This window comes from Labeo rohita, unplaced genomic scaffold (genome assembly GCF_022985175.1).
Source record: "Labeo rohita strain BAU-BD-2019 unplaced genomic scaffold, IGBB_LRoh.1.0 scaffold_511, whole genome shotgun sequence".
In the NCBI taxonomy this organism is placed as follows: Eukaryota; Metazoa; Chordata; class Actinopteri; order Cypriniformes; family Cyprinidae; genus Labeo; species Labeo rohita.
This window is the reverse complement of record NW_026129432.1, coordinates 19,269-44,676: the sequence shown is the minus strand read 5'-3', so window position 1 is coordinate 44,676 and position 25,408 is coordinate 19,269. Positions and strand designations below refer to the sequence as shown.

Here is a 25,408-nt window from a genome sequence, read left to right as displayed (position 1 = left end):
TGAGCTTTAGTATCAATTTGGAAGTTTCAAACTAAATCTTATTGTACTTGTACAATGACAAAGATATTCTATTCAGTTAGCTCATGCTTTCTCTGTATGTAACATGCCATTGTTCAATCATAAATTCAACATAATAGTTAAAATAAATGACTGACTTTGTCAAAAATGAGAGCTGTAGTGAGGAAATGATGTTTTGGAGAGGGTTTTTGTTTATTTGTTTGTTTGTTTTTACACCATTGCTGCCTGGATGTCCTCTTTTTCCAACAGCTTTTCCAGATGTAGAAACTCCTCCTCACTTTGTCCAATAATTCTGAATGTATGTTCACTGTATAAATTAATATAGATTATTCAAAGCTGTTTGTTCTGTTGTTTGCTCTTTCGCCTCTTCTTGCGCTGTTTTAAAATCGTGTGAGTTCGTAAATACATACAAATGATAAACTTTCTCTCTATTATCTATTAAATTTTACAATTAATCCTCTGATCACATGCATGCTGAACCGTGGGGCCTAGTCCATAGGGATCACTATCAACTACGATCTGCTCTCTTCACTAAAATGTAACGGTTCCTACACATGTATAGACATGTAACAAATAATGTATAGACCATTTCGCTAGATGTAAACATACTGGTCCCGATACACTTCCTGTTTCTTTTTTTTTTTTTTTTTTTTTACTTTACACAAACATCACAAAAAAATACAACCAACATAACATTTGACTGGATGAAAATGTTACATTAGCACCTTTAAGATGTATTTGTATATGTGAAATTAAAAAAAACAAAAAAAAAACAGGAAGCGCTTCTGGACCAGTGTTGTTTACATCTAGTGAAATGGTCTATAGATAAACAATGAACACATATACTTACAAGACCAAGCAGGAATGTCCTTTATCGTTTGTTGTTTGCCCGTTGCTTTCCCACAGATAATCTTAGTGTTCTCTCATGTAAAAACAAAATTCAGGGATCTCTACTAACTTTCAAGTCTCGCGTTGCCAGTAGTCCTGTCTCGGTAGGGCTACAATTGTAATTGCATATTTATTTATAAACTGAAAGACAGTCAAATTATATGGTATAATGTGTATGAATGTTACATTTAACAGCTTGTGGAATGCATAACATCATACTATTAAATACTTTTGAAACATTTAAATTAGCATTATTTTGGCATAATTAATAATGATATATTTAATAATGCTATAAAATAATGAAATAATGCTAATTTAAATGTTTCCAAAAGTTTACTTGCATGTAATAATCAGCTGCGTGGGAAAAAAATTACATGTAAACAATTGTAAGACTATTTTGGCCATGCTCATCACTGGTCTGATACTGGGCTATAGCCAAGCCGTTAAAATTAGACCACTGATTGCCTCGATTTCGCCGGTTAGGCTAAAAGCAGACTACACTAGTCCATCAAACTCAGAGCTAAATTGTGGCTACATATATACCATGTCATGAAATTACACTTACATCTTAGTAGATATTATTGACACTGCAAACATGATGGTATATCAACCATCTCATGCGCTGCCTGGCCAAAAACTACAATGAGTCAAATTTGACTATGAGTGGGCTACAAATAGCCGGTCTGATAACCAGCTAAACCTTGGCTACAAACAGGCTACGCATAGAACATGTCAAAGAAATGAAACCAAACACATTGTAAACGTTATTCACTTTGCTTACATGATGGAATATCATGCATCTCACAAGTTATTTTGCCAAAAAATGACATGTATCCAAATTCAAGGTTTTTGGGCTAGAAGGGGGTTACACATAGCCGGACTATATCGGGTCTATAGTTAACCGAGAAGGTGAAATGACGGCTATTGCTTAACGTTAACAATTTAAGCTGTCATATGGTCATGTTACAACGTGCCTCTCACATGTTACAATGTGCCACACCTAAGGTACGTTGTCACTTTTAACTTCCTTTCTTTTGAGGTAAATAACAAAAAACGTACACGCTGTAATTATGAAACAAAGCGACATATTTGTACTAGACAAGTGTGAAAATAACGTAGATAAAAAATTATACTCTGAACGCCACGTGGATTTTTACACAAACTGAGAAATTCAGTAAGTGTTAGTTTGTGCCCCGCGCTCCCCTACAGCAAACAAAAAAAAAAAAAAAGAGGCCAGAAAATGCATCTTAAAAGCTAAGAAGCAAATATCCAAATATTACAAATTTGTGTTAAAACATTCTAGAGATAATCATTTATATGGAAATGTAATTTTACATACTAACTGGGATGTGTCTTGACTCTTGTCTCAGTTTTAACGATGGTGACCATGACTTCAATATTATTAGACAATAAGGATAAGGCTGTACTGCCATCTGTTGGTTGTATACTATTACTTTGACAAAACTAATGGCACTTTTGCTTTGACAAAATTATCCGATTATTGTAACACTGAACACGCTAAAAGTGTGAAAAATAAACTTCAGATTTACTTTCAGAGTAAGAAGAAATCTCAGGGAGGAGACTGCATCTTGAAATATAATGACAAGAACAACTCTGCTACGATTCTGTTCAAATCACCTGACAGTAAGTGCTGAACACAAAACAAGTGTAAGATGTTAACAGTGTAACACTTTATAATAACTTACATTGAATTTATCACTAACAAACATTTTATTTAGTTGAAATATATATTCACACAGAAATAAGAGATAATGTGCTTGTTAATGTTTACTAATAAACCTAAATACTTTCCCCGCCATGACAAGATTTTCCGTCAGTGCTACTCCATCACAGGCTCGGTTCTTTATTTTGATATATTGTATGTTTAGATATTTTAGTAGCCTAAAAGTTTTGTGAAAATGATCAGAAATGACACTGACTGAACAAATGATTAATACATGATTTGTGAAAATATGTAAACCGAGTGAAATCAGGTCACTGTCTTATTCTTTGTTTTTAAGTCAGAGACGGCGTGCTCTCCCAGGCAGAACACATTATTACCATTGACAATCAGCAAATCAATCTGAAAGTGTACAAACCCAGTGATGTAGAGGAACAGGCAGAGATCACTGGACAAAAAGTGAGTGAGAAAATGTACAATTATAACTATACAAATCCCTTTAGACAGTGTCAAGGCATTACAGTTTATGAATAGTATGCCCTATCATAAAAATATGATATGAAAAATATGAGTCTTATTTTGAAGTTCCAGGAAGATGGTTGTCATTGGTGTCATTTTATACTGTTTCATGTTGTTCTCCATTTGTGTAATCATAAATGCTTCATGTTTGTGTGGTTTCAGACCTGTGGCTACCAGGAAGCAAGTGAGTAAATCATTTGGACTTTGGTTCAAAGAAGCTGACATTCATGTGATTTTTATTTTTTTTTTATTTATCTATTTTTTATTATTTTATTGGTTCTGTAATCTTGCAGTTATTGCTGATCTTCATCTAGGCATCTAGATCATTGTCTACTTCATACAACATAATCTTGTATTATTTTGCTGGAAAAAAATCACCTGTAAGGGAGACTTAAACTTTTTCCATTTATAACAGTAAAAAGTGCTGTGATATATCTAAGTGTGATTGTTTTCATTGTGAAGAAGCCTCAAGAGTCAAGTGCTGTGGTCCTGGAGAACCTTCCAGATGATGTTAAACAAGATGTTTTGACTCTTTTGGTGGAGAACATCAGCAGTCTTCCTGAGAATGACTTTAGCATGGAATTAATACCAGGATTAAGAAAAGCAGTTGTGACCTTTAAAAATCCCAGTGGTAAGTTGTTTAAAATATACATTTATTATTTATGTTTTATTTAATTTTCACCTAATGATAACCATGACATCTTATCAGTTAACAATATGTTGGGCATGCTTAGGTTTTTGCAATCAGGATAACAAAAATCTTAATTTAGCTTAATTTTGATTATATGACACTTTACAACAATTTGACTTGAGCAATGGGAAAAAGAGTTTCTATATCTGAAAATTAGATTTATGATAACATGACAACTGACAGTTGCATGTTGTTATTGTGATTTTAGTAAATGTGTCTGCCAAATTTGTATTTAATTTTTACAGCTGCAGAAAAGTTCCTTGAGGACAGCAGGACACATGAAAAGTTTAAGAAGAATAATCTGAGTGCCCATGCACTGGAGAGAAGCACATGTGTGCGGGTGGAGGATCTTCCAGCTGAGGCCAACAACAACAAGATGCTGCTGGAACTGTATTTTGAGAAATGGGGCGGTCCAGTAGAGGAAGTTATCACAATTCCATCTGAACAAGCAGCCATTATTACCTTTAAGGAGGAAGAAGGTAAATACATGTGCAGTTGCTGATAGTATTTGCTGTTACAGTTCCAGATTTGCTTCTTTGCCTCATTTTCGTCAACACTAATGTATTAATTTACCCTGTAACTTTCATTATTTTTTAGCCAAAGAGAGAGTTTTGAAGCAAGAGAATAACATCTGTGATGTTCCAGTCAAGATATATCCCTACTACAAATCACTGGATACTGTCTTATATGGTGGCAAAGGCCACATTTGAAGCTGCCTGAACCCATTACAGTCAGTGTACATCCTGCCATCAGGGAGTTCATCCTCAAGAAAGGGCAGATTTCCTCTATTAAAGACCAGATGAGCTCACACTTCTGCCAAATAAACATGGACAAACCTGACGTTTTGCTGAGTCCTGATCCAGCATTACTGAAACAGAAAGGAGTTACCAGAAGACACATTGATGGCTGGAGTAAGAATGCCATTGATGCCTTCAAGAAAATCATCTCAAACTACACAACATCTGAGTGGCCGGTGTCACACACCTTGTGGTCTAATGTGGAGACTGATATTAAGAAAGTAGTGAAAGATCAGGGTTTTACAGATTTGGATGCCTCTAAAGGGTTCTGACACTGGCAGGAATGACCCATGAGATAATTGGACTGAAACCCATCATGAGAACATTTTAGAGAGAGCAACAAATCAAATGGAGAGAGAGAAGAACAGTGTGACTGAGTACATGGAGATTTCTCCTGCCATGTACTCTCTGCTTGACCAGGATGGCCTGAAAAGTGCTACAGCTGTTTCTCCAGATCTGCACATTGATTACAACGAACAAATGAATAGTTTGGTTTTATCAGGGCTTCATAAAGAAATTCTTGCCATTAAAAGTTGGGTCATTGAGAAGAAAATAAATATGAAACAGAAGCCCTTACAGACTGATTGTTCAATCCTGGAGTTTCTGAGATCAGTGGATTGTGATGAAATGTCCAGAGATCTCTTCATATCTCATGGAATAACTGCTGTCTACACAATTGAAAATGGAGATGTTGTTGTGATTGGAAGCACAGAAAGTGCACTTAATGAGGCAGAGAAAAGGATAAATACAGTTTATACCAAAAACCTCACTGTAGAAGATCATGGTGTCCTTCAAATGCCAGAGTGGCAGGATCTCAAAAAACAACTGGAAAATTCATTCAGTACTTCCAAAAAGGGATCTGTGTTTATAAACACCTCTAAAGAGAGAGACAAAGTAACAGTTACTGGATTCAGAGAACTAGTGATGGAGGTCAGTGAGAAATTAGGATGTTTCATTGAGAAACACACTAAAAATGAAGAAACTGTTCGTGTCAAATCACTTGCAGAATCAGAATTCATAAAAGTAAAAAAATTGCAAAACTGGCAGCATTTTATTAAGTCTAATGAGGTGAAAGTGAGTTTTGATCCAAAGAGACCCTGGATCAAACTATCTGGAAAGCGTACATTTGTTCAGTCAGCTGTGACTCTATTTAAAAGATTGGCTGAAGGTCTCTACACAGACACACTGATCATTAAAAAGGCAGGAGCAAAGAAATACTTCATGGAGCAGGGCAAAATGATGCTCTCAATGCTGTTGAAGGAAAAAAGATTTGTAGTGGTTCTTCAGGAAGATGATATGCTGGATGAGGAGAAAGATGAAGATATTGGCCAGGTGTCTTGTGAGGTTCGAATTCCAGGTGGAGTAACTGTCACTGTCAGGAAGGCAGACATTTGCAAGATCAATGTTGACGCTGTGGTCAATGCTGCTAATGAAGATCTGAACCACAGCGGTGGTGTAGCTTTAGCACTTCTCCAAGCTGCTGGACCAAGCCTGCAGAAAAACTGTGACCTACACAAAGAAATCAATGGGCCTCTGAAACCTGGAGATGCCATCATCACTGATGCAGGTCGTCTTCCTTGTAAATATGTGGTACACACTGTTGGACCTCGTTTCAGCAATTCAGACAGACATACCACTGTGCAACACCTGAGACGTGCTGTGAGGGAAAGTCTGAACCAGGCATCAAGCAACAAATGCTCTTCTATTGCAATTCCAGTTATTAGCTCAGGGATATTTGGTTGTCCTCTTGATCTTTGCACTGAATCAATTGCCAAGGAGGTGCGTGAGTACATTGAAGATCATAACCGCAGAGACTCTAATAGCACATTAACTGAAATTCACTTGGTTGACAATAACGGCAGCACTGTGAATGCCATGACTGAAGCTGTCAGAAAGGAGTTTGCTGTTTATAACCCCAAAATGACTTTCCCTCATCAAGCCAAACCTCATGGGTATGGTAAGTCCGGACAAGGGTATCATGGCCATGGTCCTGGAAACTACAGCCAAATAAACCAAGAGTTTGAAGGCCATGGAGACTTTGAAGCACAACCACACTCAATGTCTGGTAGCAGGTCAGATAAATCTGAAGAGTTAAGTGTTATTGAGAACAAAACTACACAAAAGGGACTAAAAATTATTCTCAGTAAAGGGAACATCCAGGATGCACATGTAAGTTAATCATAGAAATAGCAGAAAATACAGTAAAATAAAATATACTTAAAGGGATATTTTATCCAAAAAACAGTCTGTCAATCTGTTATTGACAGAATTTTAATTTTTTTCTGAACTATCCTGATGTATGAACTACTTAAAGACACAGTCTCTAAAAAAAGGCTTATATACCAGTATAAGTATAGTGAAATATGGTAAACAAAGGATGTCCAGTTTCAAAAGAAGTGTCTGATTTGTTTCTCCTGCAGGCTGATGTAATTGTAAACACTATATCAGAAGACTTGGACCTCAGTAAAGGTGCTGTCTCCAAAGCACTCCTTCAGACTGCTGGTCATCAGCTCCAGTCAGAAATCACCAGAGCTGCTCGCTCAAAGAATGTGAATTATGGTGAAATGGTCATCACAGATGGTTATAAACTGAAATGTCAAAAGGTCTTCCATGTAGTTTGCCCATTTTGGCAACAAGGCTCAGGACATAAGGTGACAAAAACAATACAATATAAAATTTCAGTTGAAATCTAACAAAGTTTTCAATAACTCTGTTACTTCTGGCTGTTTTTAGGATTAAATGATATTGCAAATGTTCCTGATATAGGCTTCACTTATTTATTTAGATGGTACTTTTAAAGATTAACATATATATGTTTATTTACATTTTAAAAGGTACTCATTCAGATCATTAGAGATTGCCTGAGAACTGCAGAAAAGTGGAGAATGGCTTCAGTCGTCTTCCCAGCTATCGGGACTGGGAATCTTGGCTTTCCTAAAGATCTGGTGGCCAGAATCATGCTGACAGAAATCCAGAAATTTAAGCCTACAAACCTTCAAGAGGTAACTGTGATTGTACACCCTTCTGACAAGGAGAGTGTTCAGGTGAGTGTGAAGACTACATTTAATAACCTTAAAAACACAAATAGTATGACCAAGATATGTACTTTTATTGTTTAAACTCTAAACTTGCTCATGTTATCTTGTATGTTTATGTGCTTTACCTATTAGTGCTTTACCAGCATCTTTAGACATGGGATTCAGGATCAAGCACATGGATATGACCTGCCTAAAAATAATATTTCTGGCAAATCACCTCAGAAATCTGGTAACACTTTCTGATGTCCATCAAACTTTTTACACATTAAGTAATGTACATTTTGTTAAAATATTTATTCTACACAAGATATACAATGTTAGGATAATGACAAGATAAAATTGTAGAGATGTTCCATACATTTTTATGTTTTTCTTTAGAGCTTGTTGGCAAAGTCTCCTCTCCCGCTCGTGGAGTGCACTTTATGCAGCTGGGTCAGGTGACTCTGGAGGTTTCATCAGGAGACATAACTAAAGAAAAAACTGATGCCATTGTCAACTCCTCAAATAAGACATTTTCTCTGAAAACAGGTTAATCAACTTCACACATACTGTCTGACCTGTTTCAATGAATCATTTCATTTATAATTTATTTCACATTCAAAGATAATGTAACAGTATTTCTCTTTGTAATCCAGGAGTATCCAAGGCCATTTTAGATGCTGCTGGAGTACAAGTGGAACAAGAATGTTCACAGATTGGTTTGTATTTTTTTAAATTACTCTTTCTTGTTTGATGACTTTTTGAATACTTTGCTTTTTTGAAGACATCTAATTTTTGATATATTGGTAGAGGTAAATACTGTTTTTTTTCAATAGTGAGATCATCAAACATACAAAAAAGAGATTGTGACTTCAGCTGGGCGGCTTCCATGTGGAAACATCATCCATATTATTGGACGCAGTAGTCCATCTGACAATTAAGGATGTTGTTTTGTCTGTTCTGAAGTTATGTGAGTCACGCCAGATTACTTCTGTTGCCTTCCCAGCTCTTGGCACTGGTAAGATGCTTTGTGTAATCTTCCTTTTTGTTGGAATTTATTTATTTTCATTATTATTGCACATTATTAATATGATTATTATTATTGCACATTCAATTAAAACTTTTTTTGACCCACATTATGTGTGAATTATTCATTGTTCTTTTTCTTTTTTGTCTCTAACCCTTTAGGTCAGGGTGGTGCAAAACCAGCTGATGTTGCAGATGCAATGGTTGATGCAGTTGTTGACTTTGTAAAGAAAAAGAAACCAGTGCATGTAAAATGTGTGAAGTTTCTTATATTCCAGACAAACATGGTGGCAGACTTTCACCAAAGCATGATCAGAAGATCTGGTGAGAAAGTAGAGGAGGATAAAAGTCTGTTTACCAAATTTAAAGGTCAGTAAAGAAAAAAAAAAAAGTATGATAATCCCATCCATTCTTATTTTTTGTTAAATGCAGTAATTGATCCTTCTCTTTTTCCCATCAAACATGTACCTGGATAAAAATACTTTTTTGGGGGGAAAATTCAGAATCTCCCACAAATGAAGAGTTTGTGATGGTGGGTGAAGAAATTGAGCCAGCTGTGTTTCAACTGTGTGGTGAGACACCAGAGGACCTGAGTGAAGCCAAGAACATGATCAACAGTTTGATATTACGGGAGCATGTGATCATCCCAATCCATGATCCAGCCATTGCTCATTTCACCAGGGAGGATGGAGAAATGCTGAATGCCATGCAGAGGGAGCTCACAGTCAGTGTCCGGCTTGAGAAGAAAGGCCAAGACTCTGTCATCACACTGGAGGGTCTGACAAAAGATGTTCAAATTGCAGACAGTCGTATTCGAGACATGATCAGAAAGGTAGAAAGAAATGAAAACCGAAGAAATGAGGCAATTTTAATTAGCAGTATGGTTCAGTGGCAATATCAGGAAAATGGATGGAGTGTCAAAACTTTGATATATTGACCAATTATGACCTGGAACAGGCCTATCAGAAGCGACAGCCTTCAGTGAGAATCAAGATTAACAATGATGAATATGAGGCTTTTGTAATCTTCATCGATTTGCAGAATACCCAGTCACCTTCCAGAAGTGATTATTATCTTAATTTCTGTCAGTTAGTGTTTTTGTTGCTGTTTTAGGTTGATTTGGTGAAGCTATATAACAAGGGTTTAAAATTAAGTTTTTCACTCACAAGCCAATTTGGCTACTACATTTTTAAGTTACCGGCCATTCATAACTTCTACCAGCCAAAACAATTGCTATGCATAGTGATGGCTATGTTCAAGTAAGCTAGATATGCACAGATGCTGTCCAATTAGGCTGTATTTAATCTATCATGATTAATCACAAGTTCAGTATTTGGGCTAAATCTGTGCAAATTTGGCATACATGAACTTCCCCAAGAAATTAATTTGTGAACAGAATTTACGAAAAGTAACCTGACAAAACTTTTTGAATTTGAAGATCAAGGTAAATTGTCTTCTGGGAAACATGCAAGTATCTTCTGTTGCTTCCAAAGGGCAGTGCTCTATATTTTTAAAATAAGAAAAATTTGGACATCTTCATCCTGTTCAAACGTTTTCACCCACCGCTCTTAATGTAATGTAGTTTTGAGGTACTACTCTTACAGTAGTATATTCAGGTACAGAAACTGAATAATCAAATGTAAAACAACATTACATAGTCTTCACTGTATAAATTAAATGTAGATTAATTATTAAAATTATGAAATGTATTTAGTCAAGAGCAATAAGTGTTTTTCTCTGTCTTTTGTTGTTTAATTGACATTAAAAATAAATAAAAATGATAATGCATCAGTCATTTAGTAGTATATGTGTCACATGACAAGCATGATGTGATGTGTTTTCTTCCAAGCTTTTTTAACAAACAAACAAACAATAAATAAATGAATAAATAAATAAGTTTTCATAGACTGATTCTTATGTTTCTTTTGTGGTGTTATGCAGCATTGTTCTGGAAGTATATAGGCCTGGAAGTATATAGATCTTTTTATTACAGAATTTATCTTTTCCATAAAAATTTGATAAAAACGTAAGGAACAATATTTTTTGATACACATTTTTTAAGCTTTTTTTTTTTTTTTCCTACAATAGGCTAATGTAATATGCCTCAAGGAATTGTATCGGAGTGCAAGTATACATTTTAGTTAGGAAATGTAGTAGAGTAAAAGTACAAGTTGGCTGAAATATAAATCACAAGTACAGCACAGATACTCCCAAAAATACTTAAGTACTGTAACAAAGTATGATTACTTCACTACATTACAGTTCCTGGCATTATGAATACTCATTATGATATTGAGGACTCACTCAATCTTCTTGATAATTTATTATTTAGCAACAGAGCATTCAGACATATTGGCAATAAGCCTTCTTCAGTGAATCATAACATTTCCCACATCAGGTTTTTTTTTTTTTTTTTTTTTTTTTTTTGTTTGAAACAGTGGTGAAGTCCAAAGAACTTATAAACGCGTTGTTCAAACACTAAAAATATACAGTATTTAGCTGCCGTGTTTATTAAACTAAACATGAGTGGAATTGTATACTCCATGTAAAAAAAGGTCACATGTTTTACATGAAATCAATGAAGAAGCAAAAGTGAAAATAAGAAATAAGCTGGAGGGTGTGATTCAGCTATAAACACTGACTCAAAAGTAATTTTCTCAGTTACCAAAAGGATCACGATGGATGAACGTCCTTATTCGATCATTGTGGAGGGAGATTGGCAGCCTGAGCAAGCTAAAAGTGTGAAAAATAAACTTCAGATTTACTTTCAGAGTAAGAAGAAATCTCAGGGAGGAGACTGCATCGTGCAATACGATGACAAGAGCAACTCTGCTACAATTCTGTTCAAATCGTCTGACAGTAAGTGCTGAACACAAAACGAGTTTAAGATGCTAACGAAATCACATTTTATAAAAAGTTCTTTAAATTTGTTAGAGAAAAATGCTGTTGTGATGTATCTGAATAAATTTAATTATTTGTGTTCAAGGCAGAGATGGCGTGCTTTTTTTAAAGCCAGAACACATTATTACCATTGACAATCATCAAATCAAGTTGAAAGTGTACAAACCCAGCACTGGACAAGAGGTGAATATAATGAGACTTATACACACATTGCAAAATGTACTAATACTATTTATGAAAAATAAGGTCTATAAAAATATAAATATATAAAAATATAATCTTATTTTATAGTAAAGACTTTTTACAGTTTCTCTTGAAAGGTGTAGAGGAAAGAACAAATAACATACTCTACTTGTATGGTAGCATTTTTCATTTAACTAATCAGAAAACAAAAACTTGTGTGATTTCAGACAGAGCAAGCATGTGGAAATCAGGAACCAAGTAAGTATAAATCATCTGGACTTTGGTGTCTGGCTGCTTATATGCATGCAGTCTTTTATTGGTTAGATTATTGTCCTGTTTTTGCTGTGCTTAGACTTTGCTTTTCAGTGGTGGAGGCATCACTTAGACATCTTGTTAAGAATTACTGGCACCTTTGGTAAACATGAACAAAGAAGCATGTGATCTTTTTATTCAAAAAAAAAAAAAAATAAAGTGTTTCTATAAAGTGTTAAATTGTTATGTTAAGTTAATGCTTAACAATCTTTTGATGCACTTGCTGCAACAATATTCTTTGGTTTTCCTCATTGTGATGAACATTGTTAAGGAAATTGTGCCTTTGTGTTACCTTATAATTATATTTCTGTGAAACAACAAGCCAGTTTCTAGGAGTAAGAACAATGTGGCTTACGTGAATTAGAAAAACAAAATAATAATAAAAAATAAATAAAAATAATAATAAAAAAATAAAATTTGCATTTCTTTTACTTGCTGAAAGGTTAGATTTTTGTAATTTTTCTGAATGAAAGATCAAAAGGATAAATAATACACATTTATTTTCACATCCGTCTTTGTTCATATTTGCCAAGTGTCCCAATAATTCTGACAACAACTGTTCTAATTAATCTTGTATTATTTAGTTGCCTGTAGGGAGACTTAAAGGGGTCATCGGATGCCCATTTTCCACAAGTTGATATGATTCTTTAGAGTCTTAATGAAAAGTCTATAATATACTTTGGTTAAAAATTCTCAATGGTTTGTAAAACAACACCCTTTTTACCTTGCCAAAATCAACTCTACAAAAATCATCTCATTCTGGTCGAGGCTGCTTTAAACGCAAATGAGCTCTGCTCGCCCCGCCCCTCTCTTCTCTCTGTGGACAGACGCGCCTGTTTACATTAGCTGCATTTAGCCGTGTTTAGCCGCTAAACTTGCTAATTAGCACTTTTTTAGGAAAGGCGATCGCAAAGATTCATACAAAAACCCTTATACTCACTTCTGCTGTAGGTGAAGCTTGATCATGAATGATTTGCGTGAACATAGACGGATATATGCAGATCGGAGGCGCATTCCCTTCACAAACAAACGTAGTCTACTGCATCTTCAGCTGCTCAGATGTCAGGAGTAAATGATGACCACTATGTTCATTATTACATCCAGCAACACAACACCTCTATCGCTCAGTCAGAGATATTCTTGTCTAACTTACATTCCTGCTCCGGCATCAAAACAAAGAGGACAGACTCTGACAGCTGATCTGAGGTAAGACGCTCATGTCAATCAACTATCGTGGGAGCGGCCTCTGTGGGTGTGACGCCACAATGACAGGCATCTGAGAACAGCTCGATTTGAAAAAGAGAATATTATTTTTACAGATTAATTAAAAACCACTGCATGGATTTTTATCATTATAGCGTAGTTTTGTACATGCATTGCCAACACACATTGATGTTCAAACAACATGTAAAAGTGAACTTAGCATCCGATGACCCCTTTAAACTCTTTCCATTTGCATTAGAAAAATATTTTCTTGTGATGCATCTATTCTAATGTTTTATTGTGTCCAAGGCCAAGATGGTGCAATCTCCCAGGAGCAGATATGTGGATATCAGGAACCAAGTAAGTAAATTACCTAGAAGTATATGTACAAGTGATCTTTTTATTGGTTAGGTTATCTTTTTATTATAACTAATACTTTAAACTGTTTCATATTCAATGGTAAAGACAACAGTTACTTACCCGGTAAATATCAAATGATCTTGAATTACTTTTATGGTTAAGTTAACTGTAGGGCAGTGGTTCTCAGTTTTTGTCCTGGGGGTCCACTGCTCTGCACATTTTGCATGTATCCTTTATTTAACACACCTGATTAAGATCATCAGCTCATTAGTTCAGTTCATGGATCTCTCTCCTAATGAGCTGATGATCTCAATCAGATGTGTTAAATAAGGGAGACGTGCAGAGCAGTGGACCCCCAGGACCAAGATTGAGAACCACTGTTGTAGGGGAACTCAAACATGCATCGCTTTTAATTTTCCAGAAGATCAAATTGTGCCGAGTGCTGTGGTCCTGGAGAACCTTCCAGATGATGCTAAACAAGATGTTTTGACTCTTTTGGTGGAGAACATCAGCAGTCTTCCTGAAAATGACTTTAGCGTGGAATTAATACCAGAATTAAGAAAAGCAGTTGTGACCTTTAAAAATCCCAGTGGTATGTTGTTCTACTACTATAAAAATATTAGCATTATATAATTTATATTTATTATATATTATAGAATTGACATATAATAATATTTAACTAATATTATTGCATTTTATATATATATGTATATGCAAAAAATGGTAAATTATTTTGAAGTAATGTATAAAAAGTGTCATTTAATAAATATTCAAGATGTTTTGCTAAATTTATGTTGATCTTGATTTAGATTTACACAATGGACTTTTTTGAACCTAGGAAAGACTTCTTTTACTTACTGCTTTGAGTGATGTTTACTTAAAATATTCAAGTAGCCACAAAGGAACCAATGACATTAATAAAGTGAGAGGCAGCAGTGCACTAATATGTTGCTAATTTGCAAAATAACAACAGAAGAATTTTTTTTTTTTTTTTTTTTTGTGGTGGCAATTGTTAATCTGCAGTTAGTTTTCACTAGTTATATTCACTCACTTCCCAAAGTCATCTTGAATGTTGTTTCAATACAACTATATATTTGTGAGAACATCATAAACTTCATAAATTGATTATGATTTTTTCGTAAAATGTTGTTTGTGTGTTTGTGGGTTTTTTTTTTTTTTTGTTTGTTTTTTTACTTACCATTGTAGTGATTAATGTTCTGTTTAATTTGGGCACTTTTAACTTTGTTTTTCTCATTATAACTTTCTTTCTATTGATGCAGCAATGCTACATGAAGTCATAATTTTTGATTTCAAGAGAAAAATAGTAATAAGTAGGTTGCTTTTAGAAGGTAACCTTGTAATTCTGATTTTCTAATTAGCTAAATCTTTTAAATCTAAAACTTTTTACAGTTTCATTGTTCTTCATAAACACCTTGCGAAACTTTATTGGGTTGAGACAATCCTTTAATATTTGTGGTGATGTGCTCAAGTTACAGACTTCAACATTCAGCATGTGAATCACAACAGTGGTAACAATTCAATTTTAGTTATTTTTATTAATTGTGACAATAACCATTATATTATTTTATTTTCTCTTTTTTGTTGTGCTACTACTGACACAAGTCAGTAAATAAAATTAGCAAAAAAAAAAAACAAAAAAAAAAAAAAACAAAGCAATTACAAAATGTATTAATGCACTCTGGGAGTCAGTGAGAATTTCATGTGATAGTCCTCATTACTGTTATTATGATTATTAATAATTATATTGGTCTGGTATGTTTTGTATGACATGATTTCTGACAGCTGCAGTAAAGTTCCTTGAAGACAGCAGGACACATGAAAAGTTTAAGCAGTATAATCTGAGGGCCCATGCACTGGAGAGAAGCACATGTGTGCGGGTGGAGAATCTTCCAGCTGAGGCCAATAATAACAAGATGCTGCTGGAACTGTATTTTGAGAAATGGGGCGGTCCAGTAGAGGAAGTTATCACACTTCCATCAGAACAAGCAGCCATGGTTATCTTTAAGAAGGAAGAAGGTAAATGTGCAGTTCCCTATTAGTATTTACTGTTAAAATTCTAGATGTGGTAAAACCTCATTACCTAATTTTGTCAATGTTAATAAATTGCAATGTTATACATTTGTACCTCAAACTTTTGTTTTTCAGCCAAAGAGAGAGTTTTGAAGCAAGCAAATAACATCTGTGATGTTCCAGTCAAGATTTATCCCTATTTTAAATCACTGGATACAGTTTTATATGGTGGCACCAGGCCACATTTGAAGCTGCCTGAACCCATTACAGTCAGTGTACATCCTGCCATCAGGGAGTTCATCCTCAAGAAAGGGCAGATCTCCTTAATTAAAGACCAGATGAGTTCACACTTCTGCCAAATAAACATGGACAAACCTTTAGTTTTGCTCAGTCCTGATCCAGCATTACTGAAACAGAAAGGAGTTACCAGAAGACACATTGATGGGTGGAGTAAGAATGCCATTGATGCCTTCAAGAAAATCTTCTCAAACTACTTAACATCTGAGTGGCCGGTGTCACACGCCTTGTGGTCTAAAGTGAAGAATGATGTTAAAGAAGTGGTCAAAGATAAGGTTTTCACAGATATTGATGCCTCTAAAGGGGTCCTGACACTGGCGGGAATGACCCATGAGATAATTGGTCTAAAACCTGTCATAGAGACAATTTTAGAAAGAACAGTAAACCAAACAGAGAGAGAGAGGAACAGTGTGGCTAAAAACATGAAGAAACCACCTGACATGCACTCTTTGCTTGTGCCAGATGCCCTACAAGCTGCTATTTCTCCACAGAACAGTACACATCAAAATATCAAGCAGTATAATCTAAAAGCCTGTGCACTGGAGAGAAGCACATGTGTGCGGGTGGAGAATTTTCCAGCTGAGGCCAACAATGATGAGATGCTGCTGGAACTGCATTATGAGAAATGGAGTGGTCAAGTGGAGGAAGTTATTACAGTTCCAGCAGCCATTGTCACCTTTAAAGAGGAAGAAGGTAAACACATGGAAATTTGCTGTTACAATTTTAAAACTGGTAATACTTGTTTACTCATTGGATATGCTGTTGTGATTGAGAGCACAAAAAGATCTTGGTGAAAACATTTCTTGTACAGGGGTGTCAAACTCAATTTCTGCCTAAGCCACAATATGTACCATCAAAAAGGTCAATTGAAAATCTAAAACTAACTTCATTAGTATTTTTTATGAGTCTCTAGAGTTTGATCCTAAGTGGAGCACATTCACTTTCCATTTTGTAAAGCTCAACAATCTTTTGTTGAACTTCAGAACAACCTTCTTTGGTTTTACTCATTGTGATGAATGAATAAGTCAATTTTGCCTTCTTGTTACCTTCCAGTTATAGTTCTGTGAAACAGGAAGCCAGTTTCTAGGGTTAAGAACAATTGTGGGCAGTGTGTGTTAGACACATGTACACAAGTATCTAATAATGTAGTTTTTCTCCCCAATTTCATTAGTTTTACTTGTTGAAAGGTTAGATTTTATTTTTATTTTATTTTATTTTTTATTTTATTTTATTTTATTTTTTAATTGAAAGATCAAAAGGATTAATACAGGTTTATTATCTCAGCCTTCTTTGTTCATATTTACTAAGGGTGCTAATAATTCTGACGACGACTGTACTAATTAAGCTTGTATTATTCAGTTGCCTGTAGGGAGACTTAAGCTCTTACCATTTCCATAAGAAAAAATGTTGTCTTGTGATACATTTAGTCTAATTTATTTATTTATTTATTTTTAATTGTGTCCAAGGCCAAGACGATGTGATCACCCAGAAGCAGGCATGTGGATTACAGGAACTAAGTAAGTAAATCATCTGGATGTTTATGTACATGTGATCTTTTTATTGGTTAGTTTATCCTACTGTTATAGCTGATACTTAAAACAGTTTCCGTGTCAGTGATAAACACAGCAGTTAGGTACTTACCCAGTAGATAAAAAAATAATCTTGAATTATTTTTAGGGTTCAGTTAATTGTAGGGGAACTCAAACATGCATCACTTTTTTTTGTTTTGTTTTTCAGAAGATAAAAGTGATATGGATGAGAAGAAACCTCAAGGGTCGAGTGCTGTGGTCCTGGAGAACCTTCCAGATGATGCTAAACAAGATGTTTTGACTCTTTTGGTGGAGAACATCAGCGAACTTCCTGAAAATGACTTTAGCGTGGAATTAATACCAGAATTAAGAAAAGCAGTTGTGACCTTTAAAAATCCCAGTGGTAAGTTGTTTTACTACTATAAAAACATTAACATTATTAATATATATTTATGATATATTATAGAACAACATTTACATAGAATATTATTATTATTATTATTATTATTATTGAAGAATACATGTATATGCATATGCAAAAAAAAAATTAAAATATTGTAAAATAATGTCTGCAAGGTGTCATATAACACATAGTCAAGGGGCTTTGCTAAATTTAAGTTGATACTGGTTTAGGTTTACTAATGGTCTTTTTGAACCTTGGAAAGACTTAAATCTGGAAGTCAGAATATGTTCACCTGGTGTGTCTAACACTGTTAAATAAAAATTAGATTTTTGTTTTCTGATATCTAGGTATTGAAAAAATCATTCTTTTCAACCAGTTCTTTTTAGTGTACACAATCAACCAGTTCACCAAATCGGACTGAATCATTTGAAACTGTTTGCGGCTCATGTCAACACTGATCCACAAGTTACTCAATCAAAAGTTGCTGTCAGACATATATGATAGTCACAATGAATCGAAATGAGCAAATGTACTAGATTATATAATCCTATTATGCCAGTTATTTCAGTAGGAATCAGTTTTATGTTTTAGTGGAAGATTTCCCCAAACAGATTTGCAATGGGTTCAAATTAGTGATGCATATTCACTTTTTTGACCAACAGAAAACTGCTTTAATGTAATGCGGCCTCACCTTAGCAAACAGAATGTACTGGAAATATATCATGTAAATCATTTGCAAAGCATTTGCAAATCATTACTCTGCGCTTTGCAATGTAGGATGTTATCAGTGGTTCATTTTGGCGCAATATGCTGGATTACTGAAGAAACACCCATGTTATCATTACTTTATAGAATAATAATGGTTACAAATCAGCTGTGCTTACAAATGACTTTGTGTTTGAGCTTTTATTTTCATATTATAATAACATTAAGTATTAATGACATCATTATGATTTAAACAAACTGCTGAAACCTAAATAACCTGAAATAGCTGGTTTGCGGAAAAGAATCAGATTTCCAATTACTAATTATGTGACATTTTTAATACTTTAATGTTACAGTTGCACATTGTTGTTATTATGATTATTATTGAATAAATGTTTTGTTCTTTCTGGTATGATTTCTGGCAGCTGCAGAAAAGTTCCTTGAGGACACCAGGATACATGAAAAATTTAAGCAGTATAATCTGAAGGCCTCTGCACTGGAAAGAAGCACATGTGTGCGGGTGGAGAATCTTCCAGCTGAGGCCACCAACAACAAGATGCTCCTGGAACTGTATTTTGAGAAATGGGGCGGTCCAGTAGAGGAAGTTATTACAATTCCACCAGAACAAGCAGCCATGGTTATCTTTAAGGAGGAAGAAGGTAAATACATGTGCAATTGCTGGTAGTCTTTGTTTTTATAGTTTTAGATTTGGTAAAATGTCTTTACCTTACTTTGTAAATGTTAATACATTTATTCCAATGTTATACATTTGTACCAGTGACTTTTGTTATTTTTCAGCCAAAGAGAGAGTTTTGAAGCGAGCAAATAACATCTGTGATGTTCTAGTCAAGATATATCCCTACTTTAAATCACTGGATACTGTCTTATATGGTGGCAACAGGCCACATTTGAATCTGCCTGAACCCGTTACAGTCAGTGTACATCCTGCCATCAGGGAGTTCATCCTCAAGAAAGGGCAGATTTCCTCTATTAAAGACCAAATGAGCTCACACTTCTGCCAAATAAACATGGACAAACCTGATGTTTTGCTCAGTCCTGATCCAGCATTACTGAAACAGAAAGGAGTTACCAGAAGACACATTGATGGGTGGAGTAAGAATGCCATTGAAGCCTTCAAGAAAATCATTTCAAACTACACAACATCTGAGTGGCCGGTGTCACATCCCTTGTGGTCTAAATTGGAGAGTGATGTTAAAGAAGTGGTCAAAGATAAGGTTTTCACAGATATGAATGCCTCTAAAGGGGTGCTGACACTGGCAGGAATGACCCATGAGATAATTGGATTAAAACCCATTATGCAGAAAATTTTAAAGAGAGCAGCAAATCAAAGAGAGAGAAATGATTTTGACCAATGTGGTGGTCCAGTAAATGAAGTTATCACAATTCCACCAGAAGAGACAGCTATTATCACCTATAAGAAAGAAGAAGGTAAATACATGCAAATTTGCTGTTAGATGTCTAAAATTAGTAATACTTGTTTACTTTTTGGAAATGCTGTTGTGATTGAGAGCACAAAAAAGCTCTTGCTGAGGCAAAGATGAGGATGAAAAAGTTCCTTACTTCTTACATACAAATGCCTTGTTATACAGGGGTGTCAAACACACATCAGCCTCAACATTTCCGTTAGTCATTTTCAGTGGGTCTCTACAGTTCGATCATAACTGGGTCACATAATCAAAACAATAAATTATGTGATTTAAAGAGTATTTATTTGTTTACATTATGTATTTATATTATTAATATAATTTTGTATTGTAACAAACAATTCATATGTAACAAAGATCATTTTAGAACATTTTAGTCCAGTGTTGCAGTTTTAATTCCTATTTAGGGCTTTGCTAAAATTAATCTCTTCTAAACTTTTGGATTTAGAAATTGGTTATGGTTTGGTAAATGACAATAACAAACTCCACACACAGTTGAGATCAAAAGTTACATACATTTTGCAGAATCAGAAGGTTTAATGCTCACTGATGCTTTAGAAGGAAAAATGATACATTAAGAGCTGGGGGATGTAAACTTTTTATGAACAGAATGAAGATGCGTACATTTTTCTTATTTGGCCTAAAAAAAAAAAAATTATATATATATATATATATATATATATTTGTGTTTTTTTTTTCATTTAGTACTGCCCTTCAGATGCTACAGAAGATACTTACATGTTTCACAGAAAACAAAATAAGTGCAATTTACCCTAATCTTTAAATTCTAAATTTTTTCACCCCTGGCTCCTAATGCATCGCATTTCCTTCTGAAGTTATTTGAAGGAATATAAACCATACAATTTTAGGTTTTATAATATCAATAATACCTGGTCACTTACTGGTCTCTGACTAACCAATCACAATAAAGATATGACTCCTAACTTAATCCGATTGAGGTTCAGGCATCATAAAACAAAGTCATGGCTGACCAACTGTTTATTACTTTCACAAAAGACATCTGTGATTATACATTTTCCCCTTAGGGATGCAAAGTAATAGTGACTGGATTCAGCAAACTGGTAATGGAGGTCTGCATAAACTTTGTATCATTTAGAAACATCCTAAAAAAATCACGTGGCTGACATAACAATAAATAATTTGCACCGACTGTAGATAAATATGTGCTACTTTTATTTTGCCTATAGATCGAAGTGCCCCTCAAACTGATTTGGATGAGAAGAAGCCTCAAGAGTCAAGAACTATCGTCCTGGAGAACCTTGCAGATGATGTTATGACTTTAGCATGGAATTAATACCAGAATTAAGAAAAGCAGTTGTGACCTTTAAAAATTTCCAGTGGTAAGTTATTCTATAAAATATGAATTTACTTGTACATTTTATTATTATTTAAAACATTTTACTTGGTCAAGCTTAATCTTGAGTTTTACATGTTGATGTTTTTGGCATGGAGAAAGAATCTGTGTAACTTAAAATTAGATTTTTGATAATATGACAGCTTTATTATTGTGCTGGTAAACAGTATAGTTCCACATTTTTTATTATGACTTGATTAAATGTGTCTGGCACATTCTTTATATTTATAATTTCTTACAGCTGCAGAAAAGTTCCTTGAGGAGAGCAGGACACATGAAAAGTTCAAGAAGTATAATCTGAGTGCCCATGCACTGGAGAGAAGCACATGTGTGCGGGTGGAGGATCTTCCAGCTGAGGCCAACAACAACAAGATGCTGCTGGAACTGTATTTTGAGAAATGGGGTGGTCCAGTAGAGGAAGTTATCACAATTCCATCTGAACAAGCAGCCATTATTATCTTTAAGGAGGAAGAAGGTAAATACATGTGCAGTTGCTGGTAGTCTTTGCTGTTACAGTTCTAGATTTAGTAAAAGTGTTTACCATAGATTGTCAACATTGATGCATTGATTCATTGTACCTCCATCTTTCCTGCAACTTTTTTACAGCCAAAGAGAGAGTTTTGAAGCAAGAGAATAACATCTGTGATGTTCCAGTCAAGATATATCCCTACTTTAAATCACTGGATACTGTCTTATATGGTGGCAAAGGCCACATTTGAAGCTGCCTGAACCCATTACAGTCAGTGTACATCCTGCCATCAGGGAGTTCATCCTCAAGAAAGGGCAGATTTCCTCTATTAAAGACCAGATGAGCTCACACTTCTGCCAAATAAACATGGACAAACCTGACATTTTGCTCAGTCCTGATCCAGCATTACTGAATCAGAAAAAAGAAACCATTGATGACTGGAGTAGAAATGCCTTTAATGCCTTCAAGAAAATTATCTCAAACTACACAACATCTGAGTGGCTGGTGTCACACCCCCTTTTATTTGATGTGGAAACTAATATTAAAAAAGTAGTGAAAGATCAGGTTTTTATAGACTTGGATGCCTCTAAAGGGGTGCTGACACTGACAGGAATGACCCATGAGATAATTGGACTGAAACCCATCATAGATAAGTTTCTAGAGAGAGGAACAAATCAAATGGAGAGAGAGAAGAACAGTGTGACTGAGTACATGGAAATTTCTCCTGCCATATACTCTCTGCTTGAACAAGATGGCATGAAAAGTGCTGTTTCTCCACACCTGCGCATTGACTACAACAAAAAAATAAACAGACTAATTTTATCAGGCCCTCATACAGAAAATATTGCTTTCAAAAGCTGGGTCCTCGAGAAAAAAAAACAAATGAAACAGAAGCACTTAGAGATTGACTATTCAGTCCTGGAGTACTTGAGATCAGTGGATTCTGATGAAATGTCCAGAGATCTCTTTATATCTAATGGAATAAATGCTGTCTACACAATTGAAAATGGAGATGTTTTTGTGATTGGGAGCACAGAAAGAGCACTTGCTGAGGCAGAGAAGAGGATGAATATGGTTCTTGCATTCAGAGTCCTCATTGTAGAAGATCATGGTGTCCTTCAAATGCCAGAGTGGCAGGATCTGAAAAAACAACTGGAAAATTTGTTCAGTACTCCCCCAAAGATGTCTGTGTTTGTAAACATATCTAAACAGAAAGACAAAGTAACAGTGACTGGATTCAGAGAACCAGTGATGGAGGTCAGTGAGAACTTAGGATGTTTCATTGAGAAACACACTAGAAATAAAGAAACGGTTCATGTCAAATCACGTGCAGTGGTTGAATTCATAAAAGACAGAAAATCACAAGAGTGGCAGCATTTTATGAAGTCTGATAAGATGAAAGTGAGTTTTGATTCAAAGAGACCCTGGATCAAACTGTCTGGAGAGCGTACATTTGTCCAGCCAGCTTTGACTTTCTTTAAAAAGGTTGGCAGATGATCTCTACACAGATACACTAATCATTAAAAAGGCAGGAGCAAAAAAGTACTTTAAGGAGCAGGGTAAAGTGATGCTATCAATGCTGTTAAAGGAAAAAAGATTTGTGGTTGTTCTTCAGGAAGATGATATGCAGCAAGAGGAGAAGGATGAATTTACTGGAGGTAGTTTTGAAGACATTGGCCAGGTCTCTTGTGAGGTTCAAATGCCAGGTGGAGTAACTGTTACTGTCAGGAAGGCAGACATTTGCAAGATCAATGTTGATGCTGTGGTCAATGCTGCTAATGAAGATCTGAACCACATTGGTGGTGTAGCTTTAGCACTTCTCCAAGCTGCTGGACCATGTCTGCAGCAAGACTGTGACCAATACACAAAAGTAAATGGGTCTCTGAAACCTGGAGATGCCATCATCACTGATGCTGGTCGTCTTCCCTGTAAATATGTGGTGCACACTGTTGGACCTCGCTTTAGTGATTCAGACAGACATACCACTGTGCAATGCCTGAGACGTGCTGTGAGGGAAAGTCTGAACCAGGCGTCAAGCAAAAACTGCTCCTCCATTGCAATTCCAGTTATTAGCTCAGGGATATTTGGTTGTCCTCTTGATCTTTGCACTGAATCAATTGCCAAGGAGGTGTTGGGGTTCATTGAAGATCATAATCTCAGAGGCTCTAGTAGCACATTAACTGAAATTCACTTGGTTGACAATAATGGCAGCACTGTGAATGCCATGACTCAAGCTGTCAGTAAGGAGTTTGCTGCTTATAACCCCAAAATGACTTTCCCTCATCAAGCCAAACCCCATGGGCATAGTAACTATGGACAAGGCTATCATGGAAATGGTCATGGAAACTATGGCCAAAGAAACCAAGAGTTTGAAGGTGCCAAAGGCCATGATAATAGAGATTTTAAAGGACAAACACAATGGAGAAGAGAAACCTCACACTATGGTGGCAGATCAGATAGATCTGAAGGGTTGAGTGTTCTTGAGACCAAAACTACACAAGAGGGACTAAAAATCATTCTGAGCAAAGGGAACATCCAGGATGCAAGTGTAAGTGAATCTTAATTATAAAAAAGCTGACTGAAATAACACAGCAAATATTTACTTCTTAATATTTTTTTATAATAATGGTTTTAAATATTAAATAAAACAACCAAAAATCCATAAAATGTTAAAGAGAAGACCAAACATTTGGTAAATTATTAATGTTTGCTTTTCAATTTTTTTTTTTAAGAAAATTAGCTTGTGATAAATATGTGAGAACATAAGTTCATGCTGTGTTTTTTGCCAGATGTAAAATATTAACAAGATTTTTGTGAAGTATTTTATATTTTTTGTGTAATCAAAGGTGACCAATTCCATCTTCTTTGTTTCTCCTGCAGGCTGATGTCATTGTAAACACTATATCGGAGGACTTGGACCTCAGTAAAGGTGCCGTCTCCAAAGCACTCCTTCAGACTGCTGGTCATCAGCTCCAGTCAGAAATCACCAGGGCTGCCCGCTCAAACAATGTAAATTATGGTGAAATGCTCATCACAGATGGTTATAAACTCAAATGTCAAAAAGTCTTCCATGTTGTTTGCCCATTTTGGAAACAAGGCTCAGAAGATAAGGTGAGAATAATAACTTTTTACCTGTTGTTTGTTTTTAAGATGAAATGATATTAGCATGATATGTAGGCTTCACTCATTTATTTTGAAGGTACTTTCTTTAAAGATTATAATGTATTTATTTACATTTTAAAAGGTACTCATTCAGATAATTAGAAACTGCCTGAAAAAAGCAGAAAAGTGGAGAATGGCTTCAGTCGTCTTCCCAGCTATCGGGACTGGGAATCTTGGCTTTCCTAAAGATCTGGTGGCCAGAATCATGCTGACAGAAATCCAGGAATTTAACTCTACAAACCTTCAAGAGGTAACTGTGATTGTACACCCTTCTGACAGGGAGAGTGTAGAGGTGAGTGTGAAAACTAGATTCAAGAACCATAAAAAAACAAAACGACCAATATGACAATCTAACTGCTCATGTTAATGTTAAAATATCTTGTATATTTCTGTGCT

The 25,408-nt window shown here is 35.2% G+C and overlaps 1 protein-coding gene across 1 annotated transcript in view; it reads left to right on the top strand.

Moving 5' to 3' along the window:
- Positions 1 to 3,567: 3,567 nt before the first annotated feature.
- The window catches only part of LOC127160969 (protein mono-ADP-ribosyltransferase PARP14-like), a 28,068-nt gene continuing 6,227 nt past the window's right edge, over positions 3,568 to 25,408 (top strand). Inside the window, 12 exon segments of the mRNA XM_051103615.1 lie at positions 3,568 to 3,737; positions 4,043 to 4,158; positions 16,509 to 16,617; positions 17,391 to 17,441; positions 17,662 to 17,856; positions 18,987 to 19,220; positions 19,360 to 19,796; positions 22,415 to 23,329; positions 23,331 to 24,225; positions 24,280 to 24,398; positions 24,731 to 24,961; positions 25,095 to 25,304. Of these exon segments, the coding sequence (XP_050959572.1) occupies positions 3,683 to 3,737; positions 4,043 to 4,158; positions 16,509 to 16,617; positions 17,391 to 17,441; positions 17,662 to 17,856; positions 18,987 to 19,220; positions 19,360 to 19,796; positions 22,415 to 23,329; positions 23,331 to 24,225; positions 24,280 to 24,398; positions 24,731 to 24,961; positions 25,095 to 25,304 (3,567 nt within the window). The 5' untranslated portion in view covers positions 3,568 to 3,682.